The sequence below is a fragment of the Pelophylax lessonae genome, assembly GCF_965119305.1.
Source record: "Pelophylax lessonae genome assembly, chromosome: 10".
NCBI lineage: Eukaryota > Metazoa > Chordata > Amphibia > Anura > Ranidae > Pelophylax > Pelophylax lessonae.
In genome coordinates, this window is record NC_138777.1 from 58,097,550 (window position 1) to 58,114,499 (window position 16,950).

The 16,950-nt window shown below is 39.6% G+C and overlaps 1 protein-coding gene across 1 annotated transcript in view; it reads left to right on the plus strand.

Moving 5' to 3' along the window:
• DCDC1 (doublecortin domain containing 1) overlaps positions 1–16,950 on the plus strand; it is a gene marked incomplete at its 5' end in the record, with an annotated part of 647,338 nt that overhangs the window by 551,151 nt on the left and 79,237 nt on the right. Inside the window, 3 exons of the mRNA XM_082270964.1 lie at positions 4,441–4,564; positions 7,158–7,339; positions 15,728–15,838. Of these exons, the coding sequence (XP_082127090.1) occupies positions 4,441–4,564; positions 7,158–7,339; positions 15,728–15,838 (417 nt within the window). The remainder of the gene's footprint in view (positions 1–4,440; positions 4,565–7,157; positions 7,340–15,727; positions 15,839–16,950) is intronic.

Genomic DNA, 16,950 nt, shown 5'->3' on the forward strand with positions numbered 1-16,950 from the left:
AAAAAAAAGGGTTTACAACCTCTTTAAGAACAAACCTAAAGAACCTTTCTTGTTTGTAGCCCGGGGACTGGCTATAATCTATAGTCAGAGAATCAGGAGCACAAAGGTTAGTATATTTACTCATCCGACCTCTGAAATAGAATGTGTTTTTTGTCTTGGAATTTGTCCTTCAAGTTTATTGGAAGTGTTTAAAATAGGGGTATTTGTGAGTTTTGCTTTTTAACTGCTGGATAGAGCAGTCCCTTTTTTTTTTTTTTTTTGCGTAAACATATGAGAGGGCCTCACTTTTAATGTGCCTATAGCCCCTTGGCTTTTAAGCTGGTGTAACAATCTGTATGTGCGCACTCATTTAAATTCTCCAACAAGTAGTAGCGGGCGGCCTAGCTAAACAAAGAATTCAATTTAAATCCAGTTCGATAGACCTTTGCAAAACACAATTTAGAAAATTGAAATTTTATTTTTAATGAGATTGTAACATGTATCACACCTTTGCTCTGTGCAAAATGCTCTGCCATGGGTAACCATGGTTCCTTGCATTTTTATATCTAGGATTTGAGTGGTCATGTAATGGTAGAGTAGTTGAGAAAAGTAGAAAAAAAAAAAAAAAGCACTGGACCCTTAAAGTAGTTGTAAAAGCAAAAGGTTTTTTACCATCATGTATTCTATGCATGAAGGTAAAAAACCTTCTGTGTGCAGCAGCCCCCCCCCCCAATACTTAACTGAGCCCCTTCTCAATCCAGCAATGTCTATGACAGCCTTGCCTCTCCAGTCAGGTTCCATGTGTGCCAGTCAGGTTCCATGTGTGAATGGACACACAGAGCCGTGGATCGGGAGTGTGCCTGCTTAGGTGCCCCCACAGCAAGCAGCTCCCCAGAGGGAGGGGCCAGGAGTGCATGCGTGGGATCCAAGAAGTGGAGGATCCGGGCTGCTCTGTGCAAAATCCCTGCACAGAGTAGTAAAAAAAAAAAAAAAAAACAAGACTTTAATATTACTTTAAGGTCATCTTATTGGTATTACTATCCTAACTACTTCAGCTCCTGAAGGTTTTACCCCCTTCCTGACCAGGCCATTTTTTTTACGATACGGCACTGCGCTACTACTTAGCAGAAACACAAAACCCCATTTTCCTCTCTTGCAGAATGGCGGTCTGCCTTGTTTACATAGTTTCCAAATGATCGTCAGGTTCCTCGCGGACATCGCGTCCACTGGACCTGCTGATTGGCTCCCGCTGTGTCTAATCATAGCAGGAGCGGGGCTCCAGCGGCGCACACGTGCCCCTGAGCCGATGGAAGAAATCACGTACAGGTACGTGATTTTGCACTTAAGGGCCGCCCTGCTGCAGTAAATGTACGTGGGACAGTCCTTAAGCGGGTAAAGTAATGATGTTGATGTAAATAAGTTTGGTCAAGGGCAGGTGGTTTCTACACCCCAAAGGATTTCCACAGTCTCCATGGCTTTTGGTGTAATGAAACACAAATTGAAATTGAAGCACCACACCACTGCTAAGAAGTCGAGATACAACTTTGTTCCAATAAAAGTCAGGGTTACAAACCAAAAGGTAGGCAACATGTCTCGGGGTGCAAAGGTGACTCTTTTATCAGGGCCAGAAGAAACATAAGGACATCTCCATATCAAGACAATATTAATACAATATTCCCTTCTTAGGGTCAAAAGCCCAATAGCCAACAGTATTGGATGTATACAGTAAAAAGTAATGTCAGGTAACATTGAATGGATAATTAATTTAATATACAAAAACCCCAGACCAATATATTGCATATTAAAGCGGAACAAACCAAAAGCACTAATTTATTTATTTTAATATTCAGAGCATACGCCCCATCCATCTATATCTCTATACTTTATTTTACAGAGAAATCACTTTGAAAAACATTCCTCGCACTTCTGGCTGTGACCGTGTTAAGTAAGGGCAGATGATTCATGTAGCATTTACTTCCTGGAATCCACCTGCCCTTAGCTCAGGCATGCAGGCAGGAGGGTGCGCCTAGCTGAGAAAACCCCTCCTCCCCTCCTGAAGACTCCTAGGATGCATGACATCAGTTGCCTAGACATGGAAACCAGGAAGTAACTGAAGAAATGTAAAATAAAAAAAAAAAACAGTTTAAAACAAGTTAATATAATATAACTTCCTATCCATTTACTAATGCTAGCAGCAAAGGATTCAAAATAGCCAATGTAGATTGAGAGAGTGAAGTTCCACTTTAAAGCGTAACCTCACTTTTGTTAGAAGGGAATATTGTATAAATATGGAGATGTCCTTATGTTTTTTTTATGCCCTGATGAAGGGGGTGTCTTTAGACCCCTGAAATGCATTGAAACTTTTGAAATTGTCCCCCTGACTTTTATCGGAATAAAGTTGTATCTGGGCTTTTTAGCAGTGGTGTAGCACTTCATTTTCCATGTATGTAAGGGTCAGAGATGTATAGTAACTAAGTAGAACTACTTCACGACTGTACTTAAGTACCGAAATGCGGTATCTGTACTTTCCTAGAGTAGAATTTTTTTCTCCTACTTCCACTTTTACTTCACTACATTTTTTCGATGATTTCAATACTTCTACTCCGATATTTTTTTTTTGTGCTGCATAGTTACTCGTTACAGTTATAAAAATTACCACTGCCAGAACAGTAGATGGCAGGTTTCATGAAGCTCACAACATGTGTATTATCAGCGCATACGAAAATAAACGCTAATGTATGTATAAATAAAAGCTGCATTTGAAATAATAAAAAACAATATGATGTTCAAACTTTTGACTTATTTCTTTAATAACTACATAACACAGTACTTGTACTTTTACTTTCAGTACTTGAGTAGCAATTTTTTTTCAAAACTACTGGTACTTTTACTTTCAGTACTTGAGTAGCAAAATTTAAAAAAAAACTACTTGCAATACTTAAGTACAAAAATGTTGAATACTTTAGTACTTCTACTCAAGTCACTTTTTGATAGAGCACTTCCACTTCTACTCAAGTATGGGTTTCGAGTACTTTATACAACTCTGGTAAGGGTAGAGTATCTGATTTTCTTGGATCAAGGCAAATACCACGATTGTTTTTAAATTCATGGCAGTACTTTAGAAGAAGGTTTGAATTGTCTGCACATGTTGTGATTTCGGTGTGGAGTCCAGGTAAAGTGTTGTTGTGTTGCTCTTTGATAGGAGGTATATTTAAGTAATAATAAATGAAATTTCTTTAAAAATTAAAATAAAAAAAGAAGGTTATACTTACCTGCTCTGTGGACAATATTGCACAGAGCGGTCCTTTACTGCCTCTGCTGGAGTCCCCTGCCAGCACTGTCCACTCCTTCCCTCCTATTGGTGTCCCCTCAGCAAGCATGATGCTGGAGAGGCACCCATGCAGGCGTGCTCACAATCTGGGCTGTGCGCATCCATAGACACACACAGTGCTTGAAAAGTCCTTCCTCCTCTCATTCCTTATAGGAGCCTATGGGGCGAGCAGCACTGTCGATCATAAGAAGGCAGGTAAGTGTTTAGGGATGGGGGGGGGGGATAAGTAGTGGGGAGTTTGTTACCTTACTGCGGAAAATGCAATAAGGTAAAAAAAAAAACACTTAGACTTTAGAACCATTTTAAACTGGTGATGCCGATTTGGAATGTTGATAAGGCTTACATTCAAACTGCAAAATGTGTGTACTGGTCTTACAACTTTTACACATTTTTTGGAGTAGTAACTGAATAAAGATTCACATAACGTGTGTTGGACATTTATGTAGAATTTTCATACTAATCCATCTAGATATAACAACCTCCACCCCTGACTTGTGCTAACCATAATTAATTTGGAAGAATCTGCAGCACAGTTTATGCTGAAGATTATCAACTTCAAACCTAGTTCCAGATTCAGCTGAGAACACACTGCTTTCTACTGAACCAATATTCTAGTTGATGACTGTGGAAAGACTTGCATGATATGTTGTCTCCATCTAGTGTTATTTTAGCAGAATGCATCTTAGTAAATGATATATTATTAAATAGTGCATTATCTTTATTTGTGTTTCATGTGTTCATTTTAAAGGAATCTTGTGAAAGAGACATGTAGAGGATGTCATTGCTGGCCTCCCTGTGAAAATGCCTGCTGCCTGGCTGTCTATGGCTTAATAACTAAGTCACTGACCAATAATACGCATCAAATGAAGTTGGTGTAAATTAGGAAACTGTTCCTGTCAGAAACTGAAAAGCAAGCTGATTTCAAAGCCTGGAAGTTTAATATAAAATAATATGCAGGAAAATATAACTGGAGCCCTAACGTTTGCAACCTAGTGCTGACATTACTGGGTCAGCTGCTTCCTCAAAATAGCACTTTTGGCTGTGGTCTGGGGTTGTTCTGCAGATGTCTTTTATCTCAATAATTAATAAAGAGAATCTGGTGTTCCAATAAATATTGTTCTTCTCTGCAGATGGGCAATAAAACAAGAAGGCTTATCCAAACCTGGCCAATGGAAACGATCGAAAGTGAAAAACCCTTTGTGGAACAAACTGACCTATTTGTGGCCAGTTTTGCCAAATGGAGCGATTAATGAGGTATTATTGAATTTATTATTGTTTTACATTTGGATGTAATATTTGAAGGAAAATACATTTAAGTTTTAATGTAAAATAATGTGTGTGCTTTAATGGAGACTTTTTCTGTTAATGACTCATCTTGGAGTTAGCATGGTTTTAACAATTACAGTAAAATGAATCTGTACAGAGAGAAAAACAGGCGCCTCTAAGTAAAGACTGTAGTTTTAATTAGCAAACAATAATAAAAACCTACATCAAGGTAAGTAATAGTAGGCAAGGTGGGTCCTTCCAGTGTCAGTGTGGCAGCTTGGGGCTTGGAGTCACTTTCTAAAATGAATCTGTGACCAAGCTATGGACAGTCAAGTATTTACATACAGGCAATGAATGACAAGCGCTCACTGACCTTTGTACCTGCTGGCAATGTAGAGCAATTCATTCTTAAAGTTCACAGCAGAAGTACTGAAGAACTTCTCTAAGGCAACAAGCCATAGATGATGCGATTTTCTTTTCTGCAACCAAACGAAAATAGCTAGATTCCCTCATCAACACAGCTAGTGTTGATGGGGAGCTCAGGAAATCGTCCCTGCTGAGAGAACACAGTGATTATTGCTATGGTCGACATAAAGCTGCTCAGCTCACCCTGTTTACACCTCCCAGCACTGATTAAGCATTCTAGGAAGGGCAAGCAAAGCTGCCGAGAAAACCATTTTAAGGACTGAAATCTGAGGATGAATTCTTCCAGAAAGCCTGCAGTTAACGAGGTTAAAGAGGCTTATTTTTGAAGTTTATTTACTGCTATATAAGAATGACTGCAAAATTAAATTTTAAATTACATTTTAAATTAAAATTAATTTATTTACTGCAAATATAAAATGAAGTTAATGCCCGTAGCTTGGCCACAGGTTGACATTAACCTCCCTGGCGGTATGATTCTGTCAGGAATTCTGTTCCAAAAGCGGTACAATTCTTTTCATGGAAATTTGGCGTTATGTATTATAGGCCTACAATTCTTAGTAATTACTGACTTAAACCTGACCAAAACAAGTCTCTAGTAGACATCCCAGATGTGATAAATTTGAAACACAAACAAGTGAATTATAATCGAATCAATAATATTATTTTATTATTTAATATATAGTATATATAATAAAATTATATTATTGATTAGATTATAATTCATGCGCTATATATTATATATATATGTGTGTATATAGATATATATATATATATATATATAACGCATGAATTATAATCGAATCAATAATATAATTTTATATATATATATATATATATATATATATATATATGTGTGTGTGTGTATATAGGTATATATATATATATATATATATATATATATATATATATATACATATATATATATATATATATATATATATATATATATATATATTTGCATATATATATGCATATATATGTATATGCATATATATATATATATATATATATACATATATATATATATATATGCATATATATATATATATATATATATATATATATATATATATATATATATATATATATATATATGCATATACATATATGCATATATATAATATAAAATGTGTTTGTGTTTTGTGCAACGTTTTTTTTTTTTTTTTTTTTAATTTCCCTCCCTAGTTCCGCTCCCATGCAGCATTGCTGCTGCAGGGAACGGAACTAGGAAGTCCTCCTACCGACAGACGAGCGGCGGAGATCTCGCTGGCGGTCACAGCAATGAGAGCTCATCGCTGGATCGCCAGGATAAGGTAAGAGAAGCTCCGCTGCGCTGTCTGCACGCTCTGCCCATTGACCCCGAGCGTGACTCGGGGATACCGCTAATAGCAGAAAATTCCTACCCCGAGTCACGCTCTGGTTTACCGCTAAGGCGGTTAAGACCTGGTTCACACTGCCACGACTTGTCAGGTGACCTGGTCGCCTGACAAGTCGTGCTCCATTCTGTGCAATGGAACCGTTCTAATCAGAGCGACTCAAGTCGAAAAAGGTTCCTGCACTACTTCGGGACGACATCGGAGCGGCTTGCATTGACTATTATAGAAGTCGTTTGCAAGCCGCGATGAAGTCGTGCTGCATGGGGCGGATTAAAGTCGGGGAGACTTTGAGTCGCCCCAGTGTGAACGGCTCTAAGAAGATTTAGAAAAGTGGTTACATTCTGATTATTACAATGTATTAGTAATGACTATGTACATGGCATAGAATTTCTATCTGTGCTTTGTTTAAAATTTTGGTGTTTCTTTTTATTTCATATTTTCTTCATATACATACATTTAATATTTATTCTAAATTATATCTGTGTAAACTGCAGGTATGGGCATCTACCAAATAGAACTCATCAGTATAAAAAAGCAATAATAACCCAATCCATGCTCCATCCAGTTAAAGTGTTAGGTTGCAAGAAGGTAGGGAAATTTGCTGTGTATAGGTGGGGTTTGTCCTGTAGTTGGAGCTGAATTTAAAAAAAAAAAACGTACGAAAATTTTTTTTTGGTTTTAAAGACAGAAATTTTGCACAAAAATGCAACACATAAACATTTCATTTGCTCGACTGAAGAGCATTTTTATATAAAACATTCTCTTTTAATGTTTGTTAGAAATTCGATTGGCCCATTGAAGGATCACTTCTAGCAGACAGCCCACCTCTGCAGAGACCTGCCTTCAGCCATCCAGACTGGCACATCCCGGTGAGACTGAAGGTTCTGAAGAACGGGGATTGGGACCAGAGCAGAGCCTGTGTGATCGTGGGTCCAGACCTAACCAATATGCTCATGAAACAGTGCGCTGGTGCAGCTAGGTATGAACATGTTGAACTTTTCTTATCCTTATTATTAGGGCTTGGGTTGGTAGGCTTTTGTTTATGTCAGAGCTTCTGTCCCTGTACAACCCAATGGGAAAGCCAAAGCAGTTTGAAGCAGGTTGATGTAGCTTAGAAGAAGGTCAAATTCAGGTGGAATGCAAGCTGCATTTGCTCTTCAACACAGGCCCTCATTGTATATTTGGTGATTAATGTGCTTTTAAAATTACATATGAGGACAATCTAATTGTGAAATAATATTTTAGGGTTTGCGCACACCAGTGAGCCGCTCTGGATGCAAGGCTGCAGGTGTGTGATTTAAAGTGGTTGTAAACCCTTACAAATACCCTATGAAGTGACTGGCCCCAAGTGATACATGGAGATTAAACAAATCCTCATACACAAGTTGTACCTGTTTATCTGCGGTCTCCATTCAAAGCCCAGAATTTACACAGCTTGTCTAAGCTGTCAAAAACAGGGGAGGAGTGCTGAAATTACACACTGCAGTGCTCAGTGAGGAGAGCTCTGAGAGATGATTTGTTGGAAGGGACACACCCCCTTCACACAGCACACAGGAACAGATCTGAGGCTGTCAATCACAGGGTGTGTGCTGGAGTTCCCTCCCCTGTCACCCCTTTTTCTCTTGGTGTCATGAAAACATGTCAAAAGGGATTCATAGGCAACAGAGAGAAATGGCACTGAGTACTCTGGATTGAGACAAGTACACACTATAGAGGGATACTGTATGCTTTGTTCATATTTCATGTTTGAGGTTTACAGCCACTTTAAGATATAGTGCTGATGCATAGTTTCCAGCGCATCACACTACTTACTTTTTTCCACAGAACTTTATTGAAATGTCACTTGCAACATTGCAATATAGTTGCATTCACCATAGCAGTGATGCAGTGGTTCGCATCTCAACCTGCTGTGCTAAAAAAGTGCTACTTGGAGTACTTTTTTCCACAATGCTGTGGTGTGAACTGACACCATTGTAGACAGGATATTTTGCCTTGTCTATCCACTTCCCCTCCTGAAGATTTACCCCCCTGCATGACCAGAACATTTTATTTCTATACAGCACTGCGTTACTTTAACTGACAATTGCGCGGTCATGCAATGCTGTACAAAAATGAAATGTAAGTCCTTTTTTCCCCCCACAAATAGAGCTTTCTTTTGGTGGTATTTGATCAACCCTGGGATTTTTTTTTTTTTTTTTTTTTGCACTATAAACAAAAAAAGACTGACATTTTGAAAAAAAAAAAAATAATATTTAAACTTTGCGCTAAAAAACATATACATTAAAAAAATTAAAACAATCTAATTTCTTCATAAATTTAGGCCAATATATATTCTGCTACATATGTTTGGTAAAAGAAATCCCAAAAAGTGTATATTGATTGCTTTGCATTGGTATAGCTTCTACAAACTATGGTATATATACTGGAATTTGTATTTATTTATTTTCTTATACTAGTAATGATGACGATCAGCAACCACTTCTGGAAAGATCTATATCCCCACAAATAGAGCTTTCTTTTGGTGGTATTTGATCGCCCCTGGGATTTTTCTTTTGCATTATAAACAAAAAAAGACTGACAATTTTGAAAAAAAAAAAAAAATAATGTTTTTTACTTTGTGCTGAAAAACATAAAAAAATTTGCAAAATCTAATTTCTTCATACATTTCGAACAATATGTATTCTGCTACATATTTTTGGTAAAAAAAATCCCAAAAAGCATATATTGATTGGTTTGCATTGGTTTGCATTGGTTATAGCTTCTACAAACTATGGTATATAAACTGGAATTTTGTATATATATATTTTTTTATACTAGTAATGACGACAATCAGCGACCACTTCTGAAAAGCTCTATATCCCCACAAATAGAGCTTTCTTTTGGTGGTATTTGATCACCTCTGTGGTTTTTATTTTTTGCTCTATAAACAAAAAAAACTGACAATTCTGGAAAAAAAAAAACATTTTTTTCTGCTATAAAACACAGCCAATAAAAAAAATGAAAAACATCTAATTTTTTCATTATTTTAGGCCAATATGTATTCTACTACATATTTTTGGTAAAAATCCCAATAAATGTATATTGATTGGTTTGCGCAACCATTATTGAGTCTACAAACTAGGCAAAAGATTTGTGGCATTTTTATTTATTTATTTTTTTTACTAGTAATGGCTGCGACCAGCGATTTTTAGCAGAACTGTAACATTGTGGCAGACAGATCGAACACCTAAATGCCACTTCCGACACTTTTGGGGGGAATCAGTGACATTACTACAGTAATCAGTGCTAGAAATATACACTGTTACTGTACTAATGACACTGGCAGGGAAAAGGTCAACACCAGGGTCGATCAAAGGGTGTGTCCTTAGGGGGTGCTTTCTAACTGTGTAGGAGATGGCCTTACTAGATGAACACAGAGATCCATGTTCCTAAATAGCAGGAACACAAGATCCCTGTGTTCATCTCTGACAGAACGGCAGTCTGCCTTGTTCACATCACCGCCGGAGGCGATGACCGCGGGACACGCTGATTGTCTCCCCCTCTTGCTAATATATATGTCGTTTCACACAAAAGACCCAACTTGCTGCAGTATATGTATTACTGGTGGTCGGCAAGTGGTTAAAGCAGGACTGCAGACACTTTTGACACCTTGTGGAAACCAGTGACACTAATACAGTAATCTGTGATAAAAACTGCACTGTACACTGTACTAATGATATTGGCGGGAAGGGGTTAAACATCTAGGGTGATCAAGGGGTTAAGTGTGTGCCTAACCAGTGTTTTTGTGTACTATGTGTGCTGCTTTCCCTAAGGGATGTGCTGGATTTTACTCCCTGCTTTGCAGGGAAAGAAAATCAATCACATACCGGCTATCAGGGCAGAGCTCTGCATTGTTTACATATGCAGAGCTCTGTCCAGCTTCTTTCCTCAGCGATCAGCAGGTGCCGACGGACATCCACTGGTTGGCAACTGCTGATCGGCTTATGCTGTGAATAATTGCAGCAGAAGTGGCAAACTCACGCGCCCCATACGGAGAAGTGCTGGATCACATGCTAGGTATGTGATCCGGCGCAGGAGAGCCACTCTGACACCGTATAACTAAGTTATGCTGTCAGCAAGTGGCTATACATTGAGACTGCGCTGGAAATAGCAGCCACCGTAGCCCCCAATGCATCTGGGGTGAACGAGGCCTTAAAGGTGTTGTAAAGTTTCAAGGTCATAGAATGCATTAAGGTGAAAAACCCTTCAATGCTGCAGCTGTCCTCCAGACCAGCCTTTTTCTTACCTGAACCCGATCGTTCCAGCAATGAGAGCGAGCCTGAGCCCAGCAGCTCCAGGTCTCGGGTCTCGCTGTCTCGGGTCCTCATTGGATAGATTGATAGGGGGCCAGGCACATAGGGGAACCCGGACAGCAGGGGGATCGTCGCAGAAGAACAAGAGGACAATTACGGAACCATGCACTGTGTCTGTGTCTCTCTCTCCAGCAGCTGAAAGATGGTTCCCCCCTTCTCCCTCCCGCTGGCTTTCAGCTGCTGGAGGGAAAGATACAGACATAGTGCAGCAAGCTGTAATTGTCCTCCTGTCCTGCTGCAGCGATCTCCCTCCGTGTGCTGCCCACATCTGATTCCCCCTGTGTGCCTGGGTCCCCCCCCCCATCCCTGTGGCACTGCCGCCGGTTGCTGCCAGTGCAGAGGCAGACAAAGAGTGGGGGAAGGGGCCGGTAAATATATAATTTACCAGCCTCTTCCTTTTCTGAATAGGACACAGGGAACAATTGATACTGATCGCTCCTGTGTCCATTGATAAACTGTGTTTACTATGCTTCAGTTTATAAATGAAGAGGAGCCTCTGTCTTTTGCTTATTCATCCTCAGTGCAGCTGAGACTGCAGAGAAAGGGACTGAAGAATCTATATCCTCAATTCCTTTCTCTGTCTCAAAGGTTAGATGTCAGGGGCCTGATCAGACCTCTGATATTTCAAACAACCCCCCCCCCCCCCTTTTCCCCTCAACTGCATTGTAAAAATGAAAAAATAGTTAAAAATCATTTAAAAATGTAAAAATATAATTTAAAAAAATAATTGTTTAAATAGTTAAAAAAAAATTCAAATTGTAAATTTTTTTTTTGTAATTCGAGGGGGGGCGCGTTAGGTAGGTTATACGGGACCCTGTGATTTCTAATGGCAACCCTTGTTTTGGGACTCACACTTTGCAGGTATGCCTGGGCAGCCACAAAATAGTCAGGAAATGGACTAGGATGCAGTTTTGTGCTGTAATGTTCCTGCTGTGTTTTCAGTAAAATTTGTGAACTATTCTCAAACCTGGAAGTTATTCAAGGGGTGCATAGTGGCACATGGCATAATAGGAAGAACAAGGCCTGTAAAGCACACATGGGGTATAAAAGCAAGGCCACTACAAAGGGTTAACTCGGCCATAGAGATGGAGTTCGAGAGCAGTTGTCATGGGTAACCATGAACTGGTGGGAATGTATGGCAGCCGGTCATAAAGCATGGTACCTGACGTTGGTGACAGGTCCTCCTTAGCAGGGAGTTGGTGTTCTGCCCCCCTCCCTAGCAGTCAGTTCCCCAAAAGAAACCAGGACTTAAGCATGCGCTATGCAGACCCCATATACCTAGCCGCGTGGTACAGGAGATTAAGGAGTTATTTGTGAGCGTGCATGAGATCCACGCCAGTGTTGGCGGGATCCCTTTCTGTCGCTGGGAGTGAGGTGGCAGAGGTTGACAGGACTGGTGGAGGGGCACTGGCTCAGCAGTGTCCCTCCTAAATGCAACATACAATGAGTAAGGTGTGTAGTAACACCGGACAGTACATTTTACAAAGCAAATCTGTACATTTAACTGCTGTACACACTGTACAGCTCATTTCTAAGCCGGAGTACTGCCATAATGTTGACTTTCACATGAACGTGGTCCCACCTTGCCCCGAGCAATAATAAGCGCGTACATGAGGAAGGTACCCCCACATGCAAGGTTAGTAGGCCCCACCCACATATGCACTAGCAGATTTAAATACACTAACAAACTGAAGCTCACACTGCAGTTACAAAAGCAGTTACAGCAACAATTTTGTTTTCATTTTGGGATAAGGGTTTACATCAGTGGTGGCCGGTGCGTCGGGGGCGCAGGGGCGCCACCCCCCCCATCCATGCGACCGGCCCCCTAATCTGCATGCGGGGCGCCGGACGCATGGAGTTCAATGGGTTTTTTTTTTCTTCTGTAGCATGTGATTAGAGCCAAAGGCTCTAATAGGCTTCAGAAAAGGGTGGACAAGGGGCGCAGAGCAGTGCGTCCCGGGCCCACCCATTGTGTGACAATAGCGAATGAATATTTTTTAAAGGTAAATATATTATTTCACTATTCTTCATTGCTTTAACTGGAAATATCAATATACAGCAAAATCATATCCCTACAACCTCCACCCCGCTGATGGGCCACATCAGCCATATAGCAGCTACATCACCTAGTTTGGTGATAGTGGAGTAGTAATGGGGTTCTTCCTTTCTCTACGTTGCTTGTTCTATCTTTTAATTGTCTTGAGCAAATAATTTATATTAAATTTTATTAAATATTTTGCAAGGGATACACTCAGGGAGCACATAGTCGGGGAAACCATGATCCCATATGTCATTGTATTAATAGAACAGAAATATGCCAATCCTTCAAAACAGTTCTTACAAGCTAAAAGTAAAATCAATAAAAATGTGCATTACTACCTGTTCATCCAAAGCATCTATGCTGTGCTAACCAGTTTTTCCCATGGACAAAATAACTCCCCTGAAAAAAAAAAAAATCCAAAAGAGAAAGAAAAAGAAATAGAAAAATCATCTGGGGAGCTCTTTCTTGACCAAAGAAGATCCCACTAAACTGCCATTTTAAATCCACACCAAGAAATAGAAGCTATTCACAAAAAGGATCTCAGGATGTCAAAGCTCGAGAACTAAATCCAAGCAGACCACACAGCCATATACTTGGGGTAACATTCCTGTATTCTCCTTATTAATTCCTCCATTTCCTTTTAGTGATTCATTTTAGCTACCCAGTCTTTAATAGTTGGAGCAGCCTGAGTACTCCATTGTCTAAGTATTCGTGCTGTGGAAAGGAAAAAAGGAAGCAGTCCCTTTTTAGTCTCCTGCATGGAGCCCGGATAAAAAGAAAGTAAAGCTATTTCAGGAGACTTCTTATGGAGCGTGCCAATAACATGGGAGCAGATTTAAAACACAGACTCCCAGAATAGTTTAATCCAGAGACAGATCAACCATATGTGGATTATTGTGCCTACGTCTCCCTTACAATGCCAACTCTTTTCAGGGTAAATGTGGGACATTCTCTGCAGCCTCACAGGGCATCTATACCACCTAGTTAGTATTTTATAATTCTTCTTTTGTATATAAGAGACTTGATTTAAAAGTTAGAAAGAAAGATTTCTTCCATTCTTCCGCAGTGATCATATGGCCTATTTCTCTCTCCCAATCTCTGGTGTAGTGCAGGCGATAGGGAAATGCATAGGGTAATAGTATACCATTAATTGTAGAGATAGTACAAGAGCACTCTCTATGCCCGATACAGAGACTCAAATGGACTTAGATCCATATGAAGTAAACCCGTTTTAGAAAGATGTATATAAAAATGCTGAAGCTGAAAGTAATGAAGTCATCGGCCCTGGTAGTTACACTCTGTAGTCACTATTGTATTAAATGCTTGACGTCCCTTAGGCACTAGAGCTTGTTTGATCGGGGAAGGGGCAGAAGATGTCCATTGTAGAAACCTAACCGATGATATACCCAGTGGAAATTCTGGGTTGCCCATATTTGGGGTAAGTGGGCCAGGTATTGAGGAGATACCCAACTTTCCAGCAGTCAAGTCCCAAACTCTTAGTAGACATTGGGTCAAAAGTGGGAGTGTTTGTCTAGATCTAGGGTTTCCAAACTGCAGCCCTTTCCTAGCCTTAATCGGGCCCATGGGGCACTATTGCTGCCATTGATATAAGGCACTATTTCTCCCACTGACTCCAACAATGGAGCACTATTTATTCCACTAATTCCAATGATAGGGTGCTACTGTTCCTCCTACTGTCCACAAACCCCAAGGCCATGTTTATTCTCACTAATGTTGGGCCTGGGACATTTTCTACCCTCAAGGGCCACAATACGGCCACCCTTCCGTCTGAAGGACAGTAAACTGGTCCTGTGTTTGGAAAGTCTGGATACCCCTGGTCTCGATGGATGAGATATTGGCGCGATCCACAGAAGAGAGATCAAGGGGATAGATGTTATTTGCTGTTCAATAAATACCCACAGTTTTGATTGACCATGATAGAACCAGTACAGTATTCTGGTCAATACAGATGCTATATAGTAAAATTCCATATGCGGTAGGCCTGCTCCACTCTCTGTCTTCCGCATTACTAAAATATTGTGATGAAGTCTAACTGAAGAATTCCACCAAAGATTCCAAAGTAGGCTAGATCGTAAAGACCAGAAAAAAGCCCATGGAAGGGCTATAGGTAGCGTTTGATATACATAGAGAAAATGAGGTAGAATATCCATATTGTATATTGCTGTTCTCCCTTATTAAGAAAGAGTGTTTCCCCGTGGCCCTAGACTGCAGTCTACTAATCATGGAGTTCGGCATGGGGAGATAATTCAATTCAAACATTTTCTTCTCCTGAAGAGGCGATTTTCACCCCTAAGTATTAAAAATAAGTTTTTAGCATGTCTCTTTTAATTGTTATAGTAATAAGACGCAGAGATTTTATGAAATTTACTTTGAAATCACTATAAAGACCGAATTGTTCGAATTCATAAAGAATGCTCGAAAAGGCTATTCTTGGATTAGATACATATATGAGTAAATCATCTACGAAAATACTCAATTTATATGAATTATTGCCCACCTGAACCATTCAGGGAACAATTGGATCATAGAGCAACTGCCAGGTGTTCCATGACCAAGATGTACAAGTATGGTAATAACAGACATCCCTGGCGTGTCCTGTTGGAGGTTTTAACAGGCAGAGCTACTGTCCCATTAGTCCTTATTCTAGCAGATGGGGTTGTATTTGAAACTATTATTTTTTGTATAAACTCTCCCGGGAGACCTATTTGTTCCAGAGATGCTAAAAAAGAAAACTAATGCTGCCATCACATATAAAGATTGGTAAGCTGCAGTAAAATAAATGTTTGCTTTTGGGTTTAATACCGCTTGAAAAGGGAAGGTCCTTTCAGAACTGATATTTTTCTTTTCAGTGTATACTAATGGGGGGACATTCAGGGTATGTATTAAATGATGATGTTAGCTTTTGTCCTAAGTTTTTATTTATTTTTTATCACAGCTTCGCTAAACCATGTGAGAAGAAACCAAACAAAGAGCAGGCCAACAGGAAAAGTATAGAAGTGAACTCCCTAGAAGTGGAGCAGACTGAATTGCAGCAGTTTTTAGAAAGGTAAATATAATAATTTACTTTTATTCAATGTAGTAACTGGAAATATCAATACTGTATACAGTAAAATCGTATCCCTACTACCTCCACCCTGCTGATGGGCCTCATAGCAGCTATATCACCTAGTTTGGTGGTAATAGTGTGGTAATGGGGTACTTTCTTGCTCTATGTTGATCCTTCTAGCAATTGCATTGAGCAAATAATTTAAGATAAATTCAATAGGCTGTAGTTCACAGAGGATAATGGATACCTACTATCCTAGTTCTGCTATCACAGACAGTGGTCCAATCCTACACTATATCACCAAAAGTATTGGAACACCTGCCTTTACCTGTACATGAACTTTACTTGTTTTTTTTTTTTTTTTTACTTGCGTACATGAACTTTAATGACTTCTCCGTCTTATTTCGTAGGGTTCAGTATCAAGTTGGCCCACTCTTTGCAGCTATAAGAGCTTCAACTCTTCTAGGAAGGCTGTCCACAAGGTTTAGGAGTGTGTCTATGGGAATGTTTTGACCATTCTTCCAGAAGCGCATTTGTGAGATCAGGCACTGATTTTGGACGAAAAGGCCTGGCTTGCAGTCCCTGCTCTAATTCATCCCAAAGGTGTTCTATTGGGTTGAGGTCAGAACTCTGTGCAGGCCAGTCAAGTTCCTTCACCCCAAACTCGCTCATTAATGCCTTTATGGACCTTGTTTGTGCACTGGTCCAAATCATTTGGTGGAGGGGGGATTATGGTTTGGGGTTGTTTTTCAGGGGTTGGGCTTATTCTCACCAGTGTTGGGGGTAACTAGTTACAAAATAACTGATTACAGTAACTACATTGCTTTTTTTGGTAACTAAGTAAAGTAACTAGTTACAATACTAATATTGGTAACTACACTACTTTACTAGGCTATAGGAGGTAACTACACTACTTTACTAGGCTATAGGAACGCGCTTTCCTGTGTTACCCAAGCCGTGCGATACAATCGTTATTTCGAAGAATAGAGAGGGATGAAGTTTATGAATTTTTGTTGCACTTTATGTTTTATTCTGTTTTTTCAGGTTTTGTTCTCATGTTTCCCAAAGCCTGTGTTTATACAATAAACTCTATGCAGAAAGAGTGTCATGTA